The 22,463-nt window shown below is 42.3% G+C and overlaps 1 protein-coding gene across 1 annotated transcript in view; it reads right to left on the bottom strand.

Annotated features, from left to right (window-relative positions):
* SEC11A (SEC11 homolog A, signal peptidase complex subunit) overlaps positions 1-22,463 on the bottom strand; it is a 71,440-nt gene that overhangs the window by 25,356 nt on the left and 23,621 nt on the right. Inside the window, exons 3-4 of the mRNA XM_088446780.1 lie at positions 15,176-15,325; positions 11,710-11,829 (exon numbers count right to left, since the gene is read on the bottom strand). Of these exons, the coding sequence (XP_088302906.1) occupies positions 11,710-11,829; positions 15,176-15,325 (270 nt within the window). The remainder of the gene's footprint in view (positions 1-11,709; positions 11,830-15,175; positions 15,326-22,463) is intronic.

The raw sequence follows: 22,463 nt of genomic DNA, 5'->3' as shown, positions 1-22,463 counted from the left end.
AGAGAGGCGAGCCTTCCGCTTCTCAGCCAATGAGCGGTTCACATCATTGAATTCAATGGTGAGAACAGAGCGTGCCCTTTTCAAAAATGGCGCCTCAGCCCAAGCTTTCCCACTGGACAAAGAACACAGAGGAGCTGTAGTTCAGGGCAATGGCCATCTAACCCTGACAGCCGCTTCAAGCACAGATCTTCCCCTCCAGGGCGCTTCCCTGGTCCATGATCACTTCACCTGCCCAAAGCTTGCGGGCCCCCTCTACTTTTGTGGCCAGGCGCCCCCCCACCCTCACTCTACTGGCACGGCCAGTGCCGCTCTCGTCCCAGCAGTCTAATTGCTGTGGAGGGATACATGTCTATATCGGACAGGTGGATTCTTGGGGCCAGAGGAGGACTTATTTTTCTTTACCTTAATATGTTTCATCCCCTACTGTTCACTTATCCCCCCATATCAGCTCTCACTGTTTGGTTTGTACACATGGTCTAGCATCTTTTTAATCAAAAACTATAATTTCTTGCTGTTGTATATTTGCTTGCTCTGAGCCGATACTGCCAACTACCATTCTCTCCTTATTCACGCATCACTGATTCTGCAACTTTCCATTGCATGTTATTGCTAAGGATTGCTCATCCTACCCACTCAGACCAACAAATATCTATTCGCACAAGAATAACTCCTAAAAAGGAGAATAAAGACCCTCACATTTATATCTTCCAAAAATCAATATCATCAAATGAGGGGTGCTACCAAGGACATCAATAATATAGTTACCAAAAAAGAAGAGGAATGGGATGAAATGTCCCTAATGGTGCACATGATTTAATTTAAATATAACTTTTATTATTAATATTATAATAAAAAGAAACAGCAAAAATTAGTTAAAAAAATATAGAAGTGAATATGAAAAAGAAATGTGATTAAAAAAGCGGCACATTAATACCCCATAAATCAACGTCACAATGAGATGGTTGTAGTAAGTTATGACGTCCAACATATATCACATACAACATGAGTAGCTGATTATACAGGTATGTATGTGATAGTCTCAAATAAGGCTATCAAGGATTCTATTCGATATTAGTAAACTTATATTAGATCACAAGGAGTCACCCATGTGTTATTATATTGTCAGTTCTCAAATGATGTTTCAATAACTAAGACAAAACTAATAATGTATCCTTTAAGTGTATTCAAAGTAATTTCTATCATTTAGTACACATACAGGGATAATTGAAAGGTGATTCTCATAAATCACTAATATGGTTATAGTGATACATGTGTAGGTCACTTACTAAAATACTGTCCATCACCCTTATATGTTTGATATGATGCCCAAGAGTGATATCAAATTATATTTTAATTCTCATTTATTGCAAAGACACTCCGAATTTGAGCACAGTATTGTAAATCTTTTAGCACACACATATATTTGCATATCTCCCAGCATCATCTAACACACAGTGTAATGCTGTGGGAACACCGCACTGCACTGGTCACAGTTATCTAATATGACAGAACTTTTAATAGTGAGAGTCACGTATATTAAGACCCATCTCAGGACAATCACATATGAATATGCACCGCTAACCGACGCAGCGTTTCACTTCCATGCTTTATCAGCGAAACGCTGCGTCGGTTAGCGGCGCATGTTCATACCCCTCATGTCTTGAAATAAGCGATTACATTGTATGTTATAGTGAGAGTCATATGTGATTGTACTGAGATGGGTCTTAATATACGTGACTCTCACTATTAAAAGTTCTGTCATATTGGATAACTGTGACCAGTGCAGTGCGGTGTTCCCACAGCATTACACTGTGTGTTATATTTGCATATCTCCCAGCATCATCTATGTGTGTGCTAAAAGATTTACAATACTGTGCTCAAATTGGGAGTGTTATTGCAATAAATGAGAATTAAAATATAATTTGATATCACTCTTGGGCATCATATCAAAAATAAAAGGGTGATAGACAGTATTTTAGTAAGTGACCTACACATGTATCACTATAACCATATTAGTGATTTATGAGAATCACCTTTCAATTATCCCTGTATGTGTACTAAATGATAGAAATACTTTGAATACACTTAGGGGATACATTATTAGTTTTGTCTTAGTTATTGAAACATCATTTGAGAACTGACAATATAATAACACATGGGTGACTCCTTGTGATCTAATATAAGTTTATTAATATCGAATAGAATCCTTGATAGCCTTATTTGAGACTATCACATACATACCTGTATAATCAGCTACTCATGTTGTATGTGATATATGTTGGATGTCATAACTTACTACAACCATCTAATTGTGACGTTGATTTAAGGGGTATTAATGTGCCGCTTTTTTAATCACATTTCTTTATTTCATATTCACTTCTATATTTTTTAACTAATTTTCTCTGTTTCTTTTTATTATAATATTAATAATAAAAGTTATATTTTAAATTAAATCATGTGCACCATTACTGACATTTCATCCCTTTCCTCTTCTTTTCATCCTACCCACTGTAACCCATATAGTGCACCCTAAATGGCTACCTAGTCTGGTACTTCAAGGGCAGAATAAGCAACCCATGGAATTATTCAGGCAGGAGGTATCCTGTTCGTCCACTGTTCAATTTATCCTTGTGCGTCCTATTCTCAATGCAATGCTTATTTGCACAATTTAGTGCACCTAACATGCCTGGTGCTATGTGTAGAATGAAAAATGCATGGTTCTGATGCACGTACAAGGATCTTGACAAGTATTTTCTCTCTCCCACTATGGGGGGTAAATCCTATTCCATGTGAAGGGTGCGATGTGCCGTTGCAACGGCGTTAAAACACCGGCAATGGACCAGCACATCCCTATGGGACTGCGAGCAGAATTTGGCGAATCAGGGCTGCAGTAAAGTGCGGGCACTGCCGCGATGACTCGCACGGAATAGGATTAACCCCTGTGTGTTATCAGTTCCAGGCATATCCTATTCTGCCCAGTGTAATCCTCCGTAGTGTACCTAAAATAGTTGCCTCACCTGGACCCTGCATAAGTAATATAAATAATCCTGCAACTGTTAACTCAAAATGGATGCCAAACCCATTGTCTTATCTCCATGCTCTACATTTCAGGAAAAGTTTTTCTGTATTTCATTGTTCCTGTACTGTATTATGTCTTTCTGTTTAACACCTTAAATCCTATTGGAGAAAGAGCGCTATATAAATAAAATTATTACCTTTTATGGAGCTAGTGCAGAGATGAACGTACGTCAACTTATCTTGCATGAACTCACACTGCGCATGATGATAATATGAGATATGGTAAGAACTTACCCTTGTTATCTCTATTTCTACGAAGTCCATAGGGTTCCACAGGATACCTTGGGGTATAGGCGATGGCGGCAGACATCCAGGCACCACAGTTAAACTTTCAGTCTCCCAGGATGCACTGGGGTCCCTCTCCTATACCCCACCCCCGAGCCTCAGGCCACTCAGTTTCGTAGCAAGCCATAGGCCGGAGCAGGAGCAAAAAAGAGAGAGAAGAGTCTGGAACACACATGAATCACATTCTCACCAGAAGGAGAAGGAGAAACCGGTGACCAGATCAAAGCCCATCTGCAGTACAGGTGCGACAGGGTGGGAGTCCTGTGGAACCCTATGGACTTCGTAGAAATAGAGATAACAAGGGTAAGTTCTTACCATATCTCATATTTTCTACTTCAGGGTCCATAGGGCATCCACAGGATACCTTGGGGATGTCCCAAAGCAGTATCCTTTAAGGGTGGGGATGCTCCTGTGCTGTAAGGAGAATCCGCCGCCCGAAGGAAGCATCCTGAGAGGCGAAGGTATCAAAAGCATAATACCTTACAAAAATATGGACAGATGACCACGTGGCTGCCAATCACCGCTGAGGCGCCACGTCGAGCTGCCCACGAAGGATCCACAGACCTACTGGAAGAGCTTTAATAGAGGATGGAACAGGAAGACCTGTGAATCCATCCTGCCAAAGTTAGCGTAGTGGCAGGCCAACCCTTTTTATGGAAACCAGAAAGGACAAAACCGAGAGTCTGATTTCCTAAATGGACTGGTACGGTCAACTTAAATTCTTAGCGCCCGTACCACAGCCAAAGAGGCCTCACCAGCAGACAGGACTGGGGAAGTAAAGGCCGGTACTATAATTTCCTCATTGATGTGGAAACTAGACACCCCCGTAGGTAAAAAACCAGGGCAAGTGCGAAGCACTGCCCTGTTCCTAGGAAAGATGAGAAAAAGGGAGGTCTACATGACAGAGCCTCCCATTCTGAGATCCTACTGGCCAAATTAAGAGCCAGAAGGAATACAGTCCTAGCCGTAAACCATTTGAAATCCACTGAGCCCAGTGGATCAAATGGCGGTCCTCAGAGAGCCCCAAGGACCACAGCCAAATCCCAAGGAGCCACAGGTGGAACAAAGGGATGCTGAATATAACGTACACCCTGCACAAAGGTGCGGACATCAGGAAGAGTAGCAATCCTACACTGAAACCATACTAACAGGGCAGAAACCTGCACCTTCAGGTAAGCAAGGCGAAGACAGTTATCTAAGCCCACCTGTAGGAAAGCCAACCTCTGGATATCCGGAATACCCGAGGAGCCTAGCCTCTAGGGCGACACAACTGAAAGAAAGTATACCATATCTAATGGTAAATTCTTGCAGATAAAAGCTTCCGAGCTCTTAGCATGGACAGAGCCCCTGTTAACTATAGAGCTGGAAAAACTCCTAGACCTTAAGAAGGCAGTCTCCACCGCCACACCGTGAAGGACAGACAACCCAGGTCTGGGTATCAGCCAAGATCCTGAGACAACAGGTCCGGGCGTAGAGGCAACAGCTTCGGAGTGTTAACTGAGAGGCTCCGAAGATCTGAGTAATAGTGCCATCTGGCCCACGCTGGAGCTGTCAGCAGGAACGTGCCTCCTTCTTGCTATTACTGGAGGAAGAAGGGATAACGGAGGGACGAGGTACACAATTTGGAAGGTCAACTGGACCTACCTACGTCTATCAGAAGAGTCATCTATGAAAGGCTCCACTTGTTCACCAGAAGATTGAACACCTCCTGATAAAGAGGACATTTCCCTGAATGCACGTCTTGACGGCTGAGAAAGCCTGCTTTCCATCTGAGGATTCCTGAATGAACACTGCCGATGATGGCAGGGATATAGCCTTCCACCCAAGCCAGAATTCGGGACACCACTGTTAGTGTCGCCTGACTTCGGGAACCTCCTAGGTGGTTTACATAAGCCATCATGATGGCGTTGTTAGACTGTACCTGCACGATATTTCCGTGGAGGACCTGTCCTGCATGCTGGAGAACCTTGAATACTGCTCAGAGTTCTCAGATGTTTATGGGAAGCGCAAAAACTACTGGTGTCCAACTGACCTGGAACAAGTGTGGACCCGTCACTGCTTCCCAGCAAAGGATACTGGTGTCCGTCGTCAGAAGGACCCTGTCCGCAATCCCAAAGGGGGTGCCCCTTGTTTAGGTGAGCTTTCCGCAGCCATCATGCCAGAGAGAGACAAACCTCAGGAGAAAGCCTATTGGACTTTATCCTATGGGGCAACCCATCCCATCCGGAGAGGATCAAGTTTTTCAGAGGTTTAGAGTGAAGCTGGGTACTCTCCACCATGTCGAACAGCGACACCCTGGAACCCAGGAACCACATTGCCAAGTGAATAGACACTCGGCGACTCTGCAGGCAACTGCGTACCCTTGCCTGTAATGCAGAGATCTTTTCCTCAATCACAAAGATCCTCAGATGTAAGGATATGGAGCATCCTCTGTGAAGAATCAGAGAGGACCATTTCCAGTTTATCAGTCAGCCCTAATGTAGCAACACAGATATTGTCCGTTGCATATGGCACTGAAGTATCTCTGGAGACCGTGGTAACAACAGGAGGTCGCCCCGGATAGGGTAACAAGCGGACCCCCTGCATCCGCAGGTGGGCTGCCATAACTGCCATGATACTGGTAAACCGTGAGGCGCGGAGGCCAGACCAAGCGGCAATGCCAGAAACTGGAAATGCTTATCGACCACTGCAAACCTGAGGAAAACACTGGTGTGCTAAGAAAAGAGGGATATTCAGGTAGTCACCCTGAATATATCCACAAAATTCCCAGGTTCCATTGAATGATGGAATGCAGGGTCCCCCTCCCGAACCAAGGAAGCCTTAAGAATTTGTTGAAGGATTCGAGGTTGAGAATGTCCTGGTAAGACCCATTGGGTGTCTGTACCAGAAAGAGGATGGAGTAATACCTCGTTCCCCTTTGGGGCAACGGAATAGATACTATAACTCCTGCCTGGAGCATTGAGTGTAACACCCTCAAAAATTACAGGGCCTTGTCCTGAATTGACAGAAGACCTGTAACGAAAAACCGTCTGGGAGGCTTTTACCGGGAGGAGAGGACATACCTTCAAGAAAATACTTCTTACCCCAGTGTCCGTGGTGGTCAGACACCAGCACTGGGCGAACTGGAGAAGCCGGCCTCCGACTCTGGGGTCTCCCGAGAGGAGGCACGTCCCGTGAGGCTGAAGGCTTATAGTCCAACTTGGGAGTAGGACGTCTTGTACTCCAAGCCTGTTCTTATGGCTGAGCAGATTTCCTGGCTACTGACTGTCTTGGAAAGCTGTATTTTAGACTCACCCTGGCCTACTGCTGCCGAGGAGATTCTGGAAAGGAGTAGGCTATATGTAAGACCGTCTCATTATGAACGTGGCAAAGTCTCTGAGAATTTGCCACTATCCACCTGCTCTGCTGGAGAGTCAGTGTGCAGAGATCCAGTTACCTACTCAGCGCTCCATGGCTCTGGCCCCCCAGCACACGGCCATAGCCGGCCTGGAAGCCCCTCCAGCAAGGGAATATTGGATTTTAGATATATTTGCCCCTTGCAATCTGGAACCTCCCTCAAAGAGGACCTGGAGGGCATGGGCAACGTAGCACTCCTCACTAGGCGTGTAACATGAGAATCTACCCGTAAAGGTAACTCCCATTCGGAAATGTAATTATCCGCAAAGGGGTATGCAAAAGGTCAACCGTTTTTGAGGCTGGAACCGCTTACCCGGATTTTCCACGCCTCCTCTAAATGATCCACCTGACCAGATATTAGGAATTACAGTGGCAACACCCTTATCCTTAAAGAAGGAATATTTGGATTTAGCCACGGGGGATATGTAATAACCAAAGCTGCACGGACTGCCCGTATAAGGCCAGCTATATAGACTTTAGACCCAGACTACGCCTCCTTTGCACTAAGGGGCTCGTGTCTGAAAAAGTAAATGTCACAGTCATCAGATGTCATGCCTTTACCAGTCTGAGACCCGAAAGGCCGTTTAGAAGGCCGAAATGGTGATTCCCCTTATAAAACGTCCATCAGGTGCTATACCATTTGGACAATAAATTCACCCACACAGGCTCCTGCGAGACCTGGGGGGCGAAAAACAGGATACACTGGGGTACCATCAACTGTCCAGGGACCCCTGCATGTGATGAGACCACCACAGGCTGCGATAACTCCTATGGGGAAACGCAGGGGGCGTTGCCCACAAGGGCTGTAAGCATCTTAGCTAGCCGAGGGCGGTCCCCTTTTTTGTGCAGGCACAGTGACAGAAATGGGGCGTGATATATAATACAACATGCCCTCCATAAACCTTCAGCGTCTACATATCCCTCCGCTAACTGCACATGATATCAGTACATTATAGCTGGAAGAGGATATCCTCGTTCACTTTCAGACATGAGGAGTGTGAACGGAGCGTATGTGACTTCCCACACAGAAAAATCACGTTTACTGTGAGGTAATAAACACCCTGCAACAGCGCACCGCAAGGGCTGTAGCAGAAGAACAGGGATTGGAAAAAGACTGACAGTCAGAAATGGAAGTACAGGCAAACAGCGCTAGCATCTAAGTCACATACAATGCACAGATAATATCCTGCATTACAAGCACTGCGATCAACTACACAGACCAGAGCCTGGTAGGAAACAGTGCTGCATACACTGACCTTAATTGAAGGAGAGGTATGCGGGGTACCCGGACCGCAATGGCACCAGTATCAGCTTCCAGCAGCGTTTGCCATCCCCAGCACATGTAGTGAGAAAATGGCCACCGAGGAGCAGAGAGGAGGCGGGCCCGGGGGAGGAGCGCTGACACAGCCCGCTCAGACCGCTGTGGAATGGCACTGTGCAGCGGGGGAGACGCCGGCTGTGAGACAGGGAAGGCGTTCTCCCCTGGCCTGCTATTAACCCCTGGGACGCCGCGCTGTACCGCACATGCTGCGGTCCGCTGTCCCTGGTGGTCTAGTGGAAGGCGCAGGATCAGTACCTGGCCCCACGCGCAGCCGGTCCCCAGGGAGCCCCCTGCCTGGGGACCAAACAGGACTGTGTTACCGCAGGGTGCCCACCGCGGGATCCCGCCGCTTACCTTGATCCCCGTGCATCCAGCCACAGTCCAGGTAGCCGGGGTCACCGCTAGCTGTGACCCCAGCTACCTACCAGCATCCCCGGATCGGTACCGGCGTTCTGGTACCGGCGGGGTGTAGGAGTGACAGCATGGACGTCAATACTGACTGTCCTATGCTGGAGCACTCTACTTGTGCAGCCACAGCTGCGAAGAAATATTCAGGGGCCTTAAAAAGACCCCCCTCTGTACGGTGCGACTGGTCCGGCCAGGCACCGACGAAAACTGAGTGGCCTGAGGCTCGGGGGCGGGGTATAGGAGAGGAACCCCAGTGCATCCTGGAAGGCTGAAAGTTTAACTCTGTGGTGCCTGGATGTCTGCCGCCATCGCCTATACCCCAAGGTATCCTGTGGATACCCTATGGACCCTGAAGTAGAAAAAATGACACGCAAGTACAACTTTTTCGACCTACACTGAAGAGTCAAAATGGGGAATTCTCACAAAGGGCAAATGCTGGACATAAGCAACAACAACAAAATGCCCATTTGGTGCTGTACTTTTTGCATCTAGTATAGTAGAAAACACAGCGAGAGCACAAATGCCGTCACATCTTGCATATGGGCAAAAACATTTTACACATTTTTTCCCATGAATGCTTCTTTTGCACAAAAAAGCAATTCACATCCTATGCAGCATCGGACCCTATGATTATAATGGGTATTAAGTTGCTGTGCCACATTCACTTTAGTATTACTCTATTTAAGAACATTCAGTTTTCTCCACCTTTCTAGAATGACTCCCTAAATATACAGTAAGTGCTGTTCTTATTAGAAGGGAAAAGAACACATATATACACACACACACACACACACACACACACACACACACGAGTGTATACACAACTTGGTGCGGACCAGCAATATGGTTCACAATAGCTTATAGTTTTAGTAGATAGGTCATTGCTCGTGGTTAATAAGGAGATTTCAAGAAAAAAACAAAAAAACAATGAAATAATTACATTCCCTTTTACCATGTATCATTGTTTAAAAATATATATATTATTCTCAACATCTCGATCACAATAAGACAAAGAACATAGAACTTTAGTCACATGACATGGATTCAGCTTTTAGATATCAGAGCCTTAAATAAAACATATCAAAGTGTGAGACTGAAATAGTATAATACATGGCTCAGAGATTAGCTTTTACATGTTCACTGAGAACAGTTTGAATCTATTATGACAAGTATGATCTTGTACAGTCTTGAAAATTTGTGGTGACAGATACACTTAACACTTCCCTGAGGCACAGATAGATGGCAAAGCAAAATTTTAAGCAAACTCACAACAATTTATAGTTAAAATGCTTCTTGGCAGAGACAGCCAAAACAACAAAGTAGTTCAACTCTAGATATTAACAGGGTTCCACCCCCTCGCCCATCCCTACCCACTCTCTAGATAACACATTCTTATACTAATGGTGCCCACACACTAGGCGATCTTGTGACCTTGTGATAGTGTCCGATTCTCCCCCGGCAGCTCCCCGGCAGTCGTGGGCACGATTTGGTGTAAAAACTATCCAAAATTGACCCACGACCTATCGTGCATCCAATACTATTCCAGTGCATTGTGACTGAGATTTTCAGATCTTGTCTGCAGCAGGCAAGATCTGCAGATGCGATGTACGACCAGCGGGAACACGCATCAGCATTGTAACCGTGAGTGGAGACTCACGATTAGGACATATTTTAGACGATCTGTCATCCCGATGCGTCAGAAACGGGCTGATTGTGTAAAATATCGCCTAGTGTGTTTGCACCTTTACTTTGAAATCATCGAACAGGCTACAGGTGACGTTTTTTTTTAGACTGACTGAAAGGGTTTGGACAGTCCAGGTTTCCTATAGCCTTCTTCCAGCTGCAGCTATTTATAAAATACAAAACTATGGGATTATAGCAGCGGTTCCCAAAGTGTGTGCCGCGGCTCCCAGGGGTGCCGTGGCACTGATGCACGGGTGCCTTGGGTGGATACTTTGCCCATCCCTACTTTAACAGCTAGTAAGGCTGGTCAGGCCGCGCGCAGCCTCTCTATGCAGCCTGTGGCCATTTACCCACAGCCGGCCCCATGCTGTGCTGCTGCTGCCGGCTCTCACTGACTGTCACAGTCAGAGCCGTGTACTCCCGCCGACTCCAGCTCTTCCTGGTCTCCAGTCTTTTCTTTCCTTCTGCAGGCTGCACCTCAGTGTGGCTCCTGGACTCTCCTCTGCCTTGGTAAGTGATATTCAGGGACAGTGTTTGAAGTTTTAAGGGAGTGAAGTTATTTAGCACTGGTGTGGTGTGCGGTGGGTGTATTGCAGTCCTTGGTAAAGTTATTATTACAAGATTATAGATATTTTAAATAGAGATAAAGCGCATGAGACTTACATACTTGTTTCTTATGCACTTTATCTTCAGTTAAAATATCATTACAATAGTCCTCAATACTACCGTTCCATCCCACACCAGTGCTAAATATACTCCGTAACAGTGGGGGAGAAGCAAGAGAAGTGGTAAGTGCCATATGCCCTATAACCAGCGCTATTTGACACTTAAACATCAGCATAAATGAAAGCAGATAATGTAGAGAAAAATTACTTTTCTCTACGTTAGCTGCAAACATCTAATGATTTTGACATCACCATACCATAGTATGCAACAGAAAATCATTTGGATGTTATTAAAAAAAAAACCCCAATAAGCGCGCTTTTGCGCCTTATTTTTTTCAAACATCGGCACAATTACCTCTTGCTGTTTGGCTTTCAATTTATCATTGTCATTCTTTATAATGGCTACTTAGTTGGTACGATAGAAAGTTAGTTTTTCTTCTTTTGGCCTAGGGGTGCCGCAAAAAACCAATGACACACTAAGAGTGCCTTGAAGTGAAAAAGTTTGGGAACCTCTGGATTATAGTATTGGCACTGTAATGTAATGTACCATCATAACATTTTATATTAGCAAGAGCTATAGACAAAACACTAGAAAGCTGGGACATGGAAACAGCATTAAATAGTGCAAGTCAAATATATTACAGCTAGGATTTGGCAGGCAATAGCAGTAAGTGCTGGATTGTGGTCACAAGGCGAAGATTGCTGTGTCTTGTAATATAATAAAAACTATGCCCAAAAGGGGGAGAAAAACTGAGAATTCCTGTAACACCTTGATTACTATCTGAACTTCAAACTTATTTACTTTTTGGTTACAGCTGTAAATCACAATAATGGATTACAAGTATGTCATCAACAAGTCTATGTCAGACTTACCCCCTCGCCCTTCCCACCACGTCTTTCTTTTCCAACCAGTTCTGGCCCTGCTTGTAAAGCCCTCGATCATCCACGGCATTGTTGTCTCCTTTGGTTAAAAACTTGATATCTCCATTTTCCCTTAAACAAAAATATCAGTATCAAAACCAGGTAACAGTGTGTTTTGTATTACATACTACCATGACCTTAAATGTTTTCCAAGTACCATCTATTGCATCAATGTAACCCAAATAGCCCCCAACGTGTATACATTTATATCAATGTACCCTCTATGGTGTATAAATAATTACGAAGCAATACCCTTGTGTTTACATTTTAAGAACCCCATCTCCCGAGTTGCTTTTTTCTTGCCAAGGATTTAGGATCAGTTTGAGAGTACTCGCAGGTCCTATTTTCGCATTAGATCTTCGCTATAGCTGAACTGGCTCCAGTTTTCAAATTAATGAAAAATTATAAAATTCAATTATTTTCTCCATTTGAAGAACCTTACTAGTCTAGGCCAGCTTTACTAACGCTGGGAGGAGACGTGGCAGTGCACTGCTGAGACATCCTCAGACCACAGCCACGCCTCCTGCCAGCATACAGAGCAACGCAGAGGACTGAGTGACGCAGTTAGCACACCTCCTGTTCCTTTGTTCGGCCCTCTCTCTGTCCCACCACAACCAATTTCCCGCCGTTTAGGCTTGTTTTGTTCAGTACGTCCTTGGCTTTGTTGGGAGTTAGCACTGAATGTGTGAAAGAAAAGGTTTTCGCCGTAAAAATGAGTTCTTCTCTGAGATGGTGTACTAACAACCCTGATGTTTTTTGTTATATTTGTGGCAAATATAGTGTTGCAAAAGAAAGAAAAAATATAACTATTCGTAAAACAAGTATATCAGGATTATTTTGGACGTCACATAAGCCAGCAAGACAAGATTTGGGTGCCTCACAAAGTTTGTAAAACCTGCGTGGAATCACTCCACAATTGGACTAAAGGTGATTGAAAAGGACTTCATTTCGGCATACCTATGATGTGGTGTGAGCCAAAAGATCACTTGAGTGACTGCTATTTTTGTGCTGTAAATGTGAAGGGTATGAATCGATTTAAGAAACGCAAATGGGAATACCCAAGTATGAATTCTGCAAAACAACAGATACCACATAGTGAAGATTTACCTGTACCATCATTCAGTTCTTTGTGCGAAGTTGAATGTGATGTGGAAATGTTAATTTCATCCAGTGCAAGTGACAACATAGATGAAAGTGAGTTTGAAGAAAGTTCTTCTACTCCAAATAAATTTTCTTAAAAAGGAACTAAATGATTTGCGACTTGAATTTATTGAAAAAAGGAGCTGAGCTTTTAGCATCCAGACTTCAAGAAAAGCACGGTCTTAAGCCGGATGTTACTATAACGTCGTATAGAAATAGAGAGCACCGCCGTTCTTTAGCCAAGAAAACAATCTTGTGTATTGCAATGATATTCCAGAACTTCTCCAGATGATGGGCTTACCAGAATATCAAGCAGAAGACTGGCGGCTCTTTTTGGATAGTTCTAAAAGGAGCTTAAAATGTGTATTACTGCACAATGGGAATAAATTTGCGTTGATTCCCATCGATCATTCAACAAAACTTAAACAGTAAGAGAATATCAAGTTAGTCTTAGGCTGGGTACACGTAAAGATTTTCTGTCCAACCATCCAACTAGTTGATTGGTTGGAATGAAGATCTGGTAACGTATGGGAGTAACTGATGATCAGCAATTTGCTCCTAAGTGTCAGAAAACAGATAAAAATGGTTGGTCAGACAAGTTTGTTAAATGTTTGATCTAAACAATTTGTTCAAACAACAGTTTTTGTCCATTTTCCGGCATTTGGGAGCAAATTGCTGATTGTCATTTGCTTTCATACCTTACCAGATTTTCATTCCAACCAATCAACTAGTTGGATGGTTGGACAGAATATCTTTACGTGTGTACCCAGACTTAGAAAAAATTGCTTTTTCTCAGCATCAGTGGTCTGTTTCGATTTAAAAATGGTGAAATTTCTTCCTGGGCAGCAAAGTGGATATACTAAGTATCCTTGTCACATATGCTTATGGGATAGTCGTGCAAAACAAAAGCACTGGCAGCAAACCGTATGGCCTTCAATATAAGTTATAACTGTAGGAGAAGCCAACATCATTCATGAGCCCTTAATTGACAGGAAAAAAAAAAAAATCATACTGCCGCCTCTCCATATCAAACTGGGTTTAATGAAACAATTTGTAAAAGCATTGGACAAGTCAGGCGATTGATTCACGTATATTTGTCGAACATTTCCATCTCTTAGAAATGAAAAATTAAAGGTAGGAATTTTTGATGGCCCACATATATGGAAATTGGTGAAGGAACCAAATTTTACCACGTCTATAACTGAAACCGAATCTGAAGCATGGCTGAGTTATGTGTCTGTCATTCAAATTTTTTTAGGCAATCACAAGACAGACAACTATCATGAATTAGTCCACAACATGCTAAATGTTTATGTTTCGAGAAAGTAGGTGCCAAAGGAGTATTAAAGTAAATTTTTTCTACAGCCAATAAGATCACTTCCCGTCCAATTTAGGAGATTTAAATGAAGAACAGGATGAACGGTTCCACCAGGATATTCAGGTAATGGAAGAAAGATATCAAGGAAGGTGAGATTGTCACATGATGGCCGTTGGAGTCCGCAGAGGGACTCTCCACAACAAGAATACAAAAGAAAATCCTACAAATAACGGTTTTCATAGCTTCCTAACACTTATGTATGTAATTATCCTTTCTTTTTATAACATTTTACAAATCAAATGTAAATCAGAATAAAAAAAATAATAATTTCTTTTTAACATTGTTTATTTTAATTTTTCATAAATATTAAAGACATATGCATATCTCAAAATCTAGAGCCAATTGAAAAATAAGCATGGCATATTAAGGATTAGGAGCGCAAAATTTATCGAAATCGACTCTTAAATCCCTGGCAACAGATTCACTGTTCCCCAGTGTTATTATTTATTCATCACAATTTATATACTACGTTTCTTTTAAGTTCAATTCAAAGGGTTTCAAAACCACATGGATAGGTCAGATTTATTTTGCATACCAGAGGTTGAGAAACACAATTATAGTAGAATGGCCATAACAAACTGGTACTGCAGTATACAAAATTCAGATTTCTAGTAGTACTTTGTTATCTTATATATTGACGTACCAGCACACTTTGTAGCATTGAACAAAATAGATTTCATGACAGCATGTTGTAAGGATAAAAATGCAATCCAATATAAAAGCACTTCTAACATGAGTCAACACAAGAGACACTTGATATTTAAAAAGGTAGTCTTGCAAAGTGAAGGTTTACAAAAAAAGTGCAATGTTGTCCTGCAAACATAAAATTTGTAAGTGCCCTACCACAAAAAGGTTTTTGTTCATGCATGTCATGGACTTTTAGTCGCCACTGTCAATTACCTTTCATGAATTTTCAGAACACGATGCACAATGGGAATCTCTCTCCCTTCTATTCTGAAGACAACAATTTCACCCACTCTAATTGGATCGTCTACACGGTTCGTCAGAAAAAGCAGGTCTCCCCGATGGAATGCTGGCTCCATGCTGCCGCTGAGGTGATCAGAACAGAGATTGCCCATTACTAATGATATAGGACAAGCAGATAAGGCACTTATAATAAACCAAATTGTTTAAAACCATATAGACCTTTTAAGGCCAATAAAGACATGCAATAAGAAAATGGGTAAAACTCATGGACACCTTAAGGGGTCCTTAAGGAATCTGTGGTCCAGATTCCCTGTTCTGCAGATCCGTCTGGATCTAAGGATTGGCAGCCACCGATGATCGGCAATCCGTTGGTGGATTGGAGAAATTCAACATGTAAATATTCCCTGCCTCGCTGTTTCCTTTTTTGGGTCACTGGATCAAGATTTTGTTGACTATCCCCAATTAACTGACCCTGTCATAGGCAGAAAGGGGAATTGCGTCAATCAGTCGCCCCTTTAAACTAATTTCATGCATTTTACTTTGTCAATGCAATCTATTGTACTAGTTATGTGCGTTAAAACATGAGACATAGGAGTGTTGCAGCAGTTTTTCAAAGATGACAAACAAAAAAGACAGAAGTTTTATTTCAGTATCTATTTAAATTGAGAAAAATTGTTTTTTTAATTTGAGTTACTCTGCCATAACACAGATCTCTATTTCTCCAGGTTTCTACGAGGACAGAATTTATATGAAATACTGTAAACAAATCTTTGGGCAGCACTATGTCCCTGGCATCCCATGCCGTGAAGTAATACATGCTTGGTCTGATATATTAATACTAAGAGAAAGAGAAGGTGCCTATCCACTAGAAGACAGGCAAAAGCTTGCAAGATTACGACATTGTAATCGTGCAGTCGTTTGTCAGTCTGTGATGAGCCTGCACTGAATGAGCAGTCGTTCAGTGTAGGCACAATCAATCTGCAAACATGATTGATTGTGCCTACACTACACGTTATCGTCAGGTTGACCACCATGTTTACATGATGATAGATGTCTAAAAGACCAATTTTTTTAAACAATCTACAAACGATTTTCAAACGATTATTGAACTATTACCGAACTATATCGATAGCATTCAATCGCTCATTTTAATCGTCTAGTGGATAGGCACCTTAAGTTGCACTAGAAACTTATAAGCATATTGGATAAAGATATCAGTTACCAAACTTAGTTTAGGGGTTTGGTAGGGTATTAGAGATAGATATATTAGCGTTCCCGCTAGGCTGTTTTAGCGGGGCGCGGCGCCCTGCCCTCCATCTGGAGGTCAAAAAGCACCCTGCCCTCCAGGAGGAGGGCAAAAAGCACCCTGCCCTCACAGCCTGCGGGTGCCGTTCTCACCCGCAGGACGCAGTGTCCCGCGGGTGGACAAACATGCGGTGACCCAGTCACCGCCGGAGAATAAACGCCGGGCGCATGTGCCCGGCATCTATTCTCCCTTTCTGCAGCGCTTGGGGGCTACCCGGCATGTCCGTAAGCGTCGGGCACGCCCCCAAGTATGACGAAAAGGGGACGCGTCTTATAGACACGCCCCCTTTTCATGACCACGCCCCCTGCCTGCTGCCGGAGCTAGAATGAACACTACATATTATATACACACAAAGTATAACTTTGCATTTTTTAAACAAATTTAATCCAAAACTGGAGTTAATTACCAAAATGCACATGACGAAAATCAAAAAAAAAAAATCAAAAAAAAAAAAAAAAAATCACAATTTATATGGCTTTTCAAAATAAAATAACCTTCTAGATTTGTATTGAAGACAGTAATAACATAATGAAACTATGTTTTCAGTCATCGATGCACAAAAATAAATTTTTTGTTGAGTTTTAAAATATTTCTTATATAGTAAGAATTGTTTTAATTTTTATCTCTCACTTTTGAGCACTTTAGAAATAAAGTACATACACATACATACGAGATGCGCAATATTTTGTGGCAGACATTCATCTTATTTTAAGATTATAGGGTTGGTAGTTTCTCATTTTAAAACTATATCATATTTACTTTTCCAAGCCATGCTTAAGGAAAAATACATAAAACCTTTTGTTAGCCTTTTACAACCACCTTCCCGATTGCTCTTTAAGATCGAACATGCAGCCATCTCACAAACATACTTCTTGATATTTACACAAACAGAAGAGTGCATCGTATTATGATCAAGACAACACATCCGAGTGACCTTTAAAAGGTAATCTCAACTAATTTGAGAAGAGATGTCAGGTTCAGCAAGTATTTGCTTTATTAAGCTATCAATCAAAATAAATATATCTAAAGCACCAGACTGCAGAAAGAACAAAATAAATGGGCAATTGTGATAAGGGAAAGGGTAAGGCAATTAGTAATGAAACCATGTGGACAGGACTGGGTGATCTTGCAGAATGAAAAATTGTTATCAGTAAAATTTGCATAACTCCGATTAGCTGCCACTTGATGAGGCAAAGATTCCTATATTAATAAAAAGCTGGGTTATTAACCCGAGAAGCAGAGATAATTCCGGAGCACTTCTACTCTAAATCTTTCCCACTGTTAATATCTACCAGGTCTACAGGAGTCTTCATTGATGAAGGCTGTAAACTGCTCTAAAGCCCATAACTGGTCACTAATGGAAATCAAATACACACATACATAGGGCCATACTCAATTTGAGGCGAAAAGTCTGTCATTTTTGCCTGTTTCACTTATCCCCATTTTCAATTACAAAGACTTTTCGCAGGTGCGAAAAGTCTGTTAAATAACGGGGATAAGTTTTCACCATGCAATACATGGCGAAAAAAAGTGCAGAATTGGGGTTTTGGGGTGCAGACAAAAAAAAAAAAATAGCCTGCACCTTTGGGAGTGTCCCCTAAAAGTATTTTGTGTCAAAAAAATTTTTTTTTTAGTGTCCTCAGGACACCCCAAAAAATGTACTTTCATTTTGGGGGCGAAAAAAAAAATATTGGGAAACTAAGTTTTAAACTAGCAAAATTGATTCACGGGGGGGTTCCCATGTATGTGATAGGTGTATTCTAGAATGCGGCTGGTAGCGGCAGGTGCATTTTTGAAGAATTTAAAAACAAACTACTTTAGGGACTTAAAAATATGTTTGCACCCATTTCATGTACCCAAAATTTGATGGGCCGTTATTTCTCAAAAAAAAAAAAAAAGAAAGACTATTCTTCACCCCTTCTTCACAGGTGCATTTATGCACCTGCAGCGACTATTTAAAAAACAGACTTTCCTTCAGCAGGCCAAAACGGGGGTACCCATAGTGATCCCCCATGTCAGACCATCTTTAGGGGGAAGCCAGGATGACTTCCCGAAAAAGGACAGGACTTTTCGCTACTTACCTTTCCACCAGGTTGCGTTTTCGCCGGATCCAAATTGAATACACGGATAAGCGGGCACGCGCCCGATACTCTATCCCCAGGAAAACCTCCGATGATAGCGAAAAGTACGAGCTCAGACTTTTTGCCTCTAATTGAATATGGCCCAGAGGCCCTAAAATTTAAACGTAAGACTTCAAGCTCTTCTTAAATCACATCGTTAAACTTGTTGTCACTTGTTCTCAGTATTCATTTTGTGCTAACTGCTATCACCTTTTCTGCTTATTTGCCATTTCTCTATTTTCTAATGCATTTAATTGTAAAAAACGATATGGTGCGGTGGCATCAAAACGCATGGCAGCTCGTCAAGGTGAGCTTTCTACTCAAGCATTTTAAAAGGCTGCTGAACAGGCTCTCGCAACAATGGGTATAGATTTCAAGGCTGAAAAGGTAGGCATGTAGGTACCAGATCAATGAGGAATCAACAAGTGCAAAAATAAGATTGATAAAAGGGTGAATGCAATTCTACTCCAAAATACAGACAACAGATTATTTTGATGTTGTAGTTAAAAGATATACATACCAGACAAATCAACCACCCACAGCGATGTGGACGCCATAAGAATCTGTATCTTCAAGGACTTACACACTGTCATCCAACCACCTGAATATTTTAAAATGTAAAGCTAAATATACATATATACAATTTAGGTACACAGATATATGGCAGTACGCGAAAGTCGCAATGCAATAGGCGAAAAAAATGTGCCTATGAATAGGTGCTGAAAAAAAGTGCAGAATTGATGTTTTGGGGGGCAAACATCAGGAAACCACTCAGCACCCTTGGGACAGACCCCCAAAGCATAACTGCGTCTAAGAAACCCGTAAAAAAAAAAAAGAGGAAAACCCCAAAATGACTTTGAAAATGGGGGCGAAAAAGTGCAAAGTGGGGGTACAAACTAGCTAAATAGACTTTTGGGGGGTCTGCAAGTATGGGGGAGGTGTTTCTTTGATTGCAGGTGCTTGCTGAAGGTGCGTTTTTGCTTGCACCCATTTTCAAGTACCCCAAATTTGACAGGACCACTTATTTTCTTAAAAAAAACTGCTTAAAGCTATTCTTCACCACTTGTGCAAAGACACTATATAGAGGCAATTGACAGCACTTAAGTACCCCAAACAGCTTCAGTAGGGCTAATTTGGGGACATCTATATTGATCCCCAATGTTAGTGAATCTTTAGGGGGATGTCAGGCTGAATTCCCCATTTTTGACAGCACTCTTCACCTGTCTGAGTTTCGTCGGGACAAGCTTTTGCGTCCTTTGGAATGGAATACGGCGAATAGCGGGGGCGCGCCAGATAACTTTATGCGGCCAAAACACGCGATGTAGGCGAAAAGTGCGGCAGGCAAAACATTTGACTTTTCGCGGCTAATTGAATATGGCCCATACTGGTGGACGTCAGGTGGATGTTTAAAGTATAATGGTGCATACACAAGTAACAATTTCTTGAACGATTTGCCGTTAACGGCGTCGTTATCGTTCAAAAAATCGTTCATTTTCTGAGTTATAACGATGAAGGATAATCGTTCAAGTGCGCTCCCGTTTGTAGTTTATCGTCCATTTCAGACTTTCCAACATAACTATTTTCATTAAGCTGGGTACACACCTAAAGATTTTCTGTCCAACCATCCAACTAGTTGATTGGTCGGAATGAAAATCTGGTAACTTATAGGAGTAAACGATAATCAGCAAATTGCTACTAAATGCCAAAAGACAGATGAACATGGTCATTCAGACAAGTTTGTTAAATGTATGACCTAAACAATTTGTTCAAACAGTTTTTGTCCATTTTCCAGCATTTGGGAGCAAATTGCTGATTGTCATTTGCTTTCATACGTTACCAGATTTTCATTCCAACCAATCAACTAGTTGGCTGGTTGGACAGAAAGTCTTTAGGTGTGTATGCACTCGGAAGCAACATTTTTCGTTCATCGTTGTGAAAATCGTTCATTATGGTGCATACACACAGTCAGATTTTTTTCAGATCTGAACGAATGTTCATATCTGAAGGTAAATCTGACATATCTGTCAGATGAACTATTTGAACTATGCGCGTTCCCGATGGTCAGATAACTATATCTGACATCTGATGTGTTTGCAGTCAGACTTGGATGATTCCATTCATTTTAATGCAGTCAAAAATCATTCAAATCGTTCACATCTTTGGTAAAATCGTTCATCTGACAAATCTGACTGTGTGTATGCACCATTACACTTCAAAAAATCGTTCACTTTTTCAAGGGAAAATCTGACAGAAAATCGTTGGTTACAAAATAGTTACGTGTCTATGCACCTTAACAAAAATGCATGAAACTTTTTTTGTGAACTGTAAAGTAGTGGTAAATCGGGTAGAGAAGCCCAGGTTAAAAGGGTAGTCTGGGAATTTGATAAGCTTGCCTGAAGGTGAATTTTCAAGGCTAGGAAAAAAATCTTGCGTGAGAGAGTGCATTCATTCAATGCAACAACCACCTCCCGTGTTAATTATCCTGCAGTGTAGAACATACTGATCAAACACTCCCTCCCCCTGTGCCAGCTAATACAGGGTGTAGTATTTAAGAGAATTAATATCAAGACCTGCAATCAAGCCTTGGCCTGCCAATGAGCAGTCTGAATGATACAGATGTCTATATTAAGAACAAACCTCAAAATATTAAAAAAAAAAAAAAAAAAAAAAGGAATTTCTGAAAATCTCAAAATTCTATAAGCTTGGAGTCTATTTGGGAACCCCTGCTATAGGATACAGGAAACAAAGAAAAGAGGGAAGAGGAGAAGCTAAGCTATATGCGGTAGGGGGGGGCAATCATTTTGGAAAAAAATTACAGTCTACACTTAGGAGGATGGGTCACCAACCCAGGGTAATAGCTGCCATGGAAGATCAAAGAATCTATTTCTGCAAAGACCAATGCTTTATCCGATCTACATGAAGACCAGTAGTGAAAAAACATCTGGATGGGGTTCAGAGAACAAAGATGTGCCACAAATCCATAACATCTCATTATTATCAATTAAAGTGAAACACTCATCTTGATAGATTAACAGACAGGACTACAGTTGCTATGGGTTGGGCAGCTTCCCCATAATGCAGACTGTCTGTGGGATTGCTCATTTGTTCTTTGTTGCCCAACCCTCTTTACCCTCTATGCTGTTCTTCATGAGAAGTTAAGAACAGCCCTCTAGACACAAGAAATTTCCTTTACTAGCAACCTGAAAAACACACAAACTAGGTGCCTGTGCGTAGGAAAATGTAAAAACAAAAAGGCTGGTCTTCACACATGTAACTTGGCTAAATGATCTTATCCAGCTCTGAACTAAACCAGGCATCTCCTACAAAAGGTAATGTATTTTGTCCAGAGCATTCAGTTACAGTAACTAATCCCAACCAGTTTTTCACAGCCTTGTTGAGGCTGAAATTGGTTGTAGGAAAGTGCCAGTCTGCACTATATGTACCATCTTAGAAGTATGAAGCATTTAAGAACAGGGTTGTAGTCCCGCCGTTCACAATCCCGACAACTGAATGTCAGCTAGGAATTTATGATAGGCGTCGAAATACCGACGCCTGCCATAATCCCGTGCCAGAACACATAGGACGCAATCCCAAACGAAGGGAAGTCTGCGGCGTCCTTAGCGTTAGCTGTGGGGGAGGGGGGGGGGTTAGGATTTTAGGGAGTCTAGCTGGGTTAAGGTTAGGCTTGGGGAGGGGGTGGGGGGGTTGGAGTTTAGGGTTAGGCACCTCCCGGGAGGGTTAGGTTTAGGGAGCGGTGAGGGCCGGGTAGGGTTAGGCACCCCTGAGGGGGAGGTTAGGGTTAGTCTCCAAGGGTTAGGCACCACCAGTGAGTGTT

The sequence above is a fragment of the Taudactylus pleione genome, unplaced genomic scaffold (assembly GCF_031769625.1).
Source record: "Taudactylus pleione unplaced genomic scaffold, aTauple2 ptg000019l, whole genome shotgun sequence".
Classification (NCBI taxonomy): Eukaryota; Metazoa; Chordata; class Amphibia; order Anura; family Myobatrachidae; genus Taudactylus; species Taudactylus pleione.
Note: the sequence above shows the minus strand (reverse complement) of the source record. Positions and strands in the feature narration are given on the sequence as shown.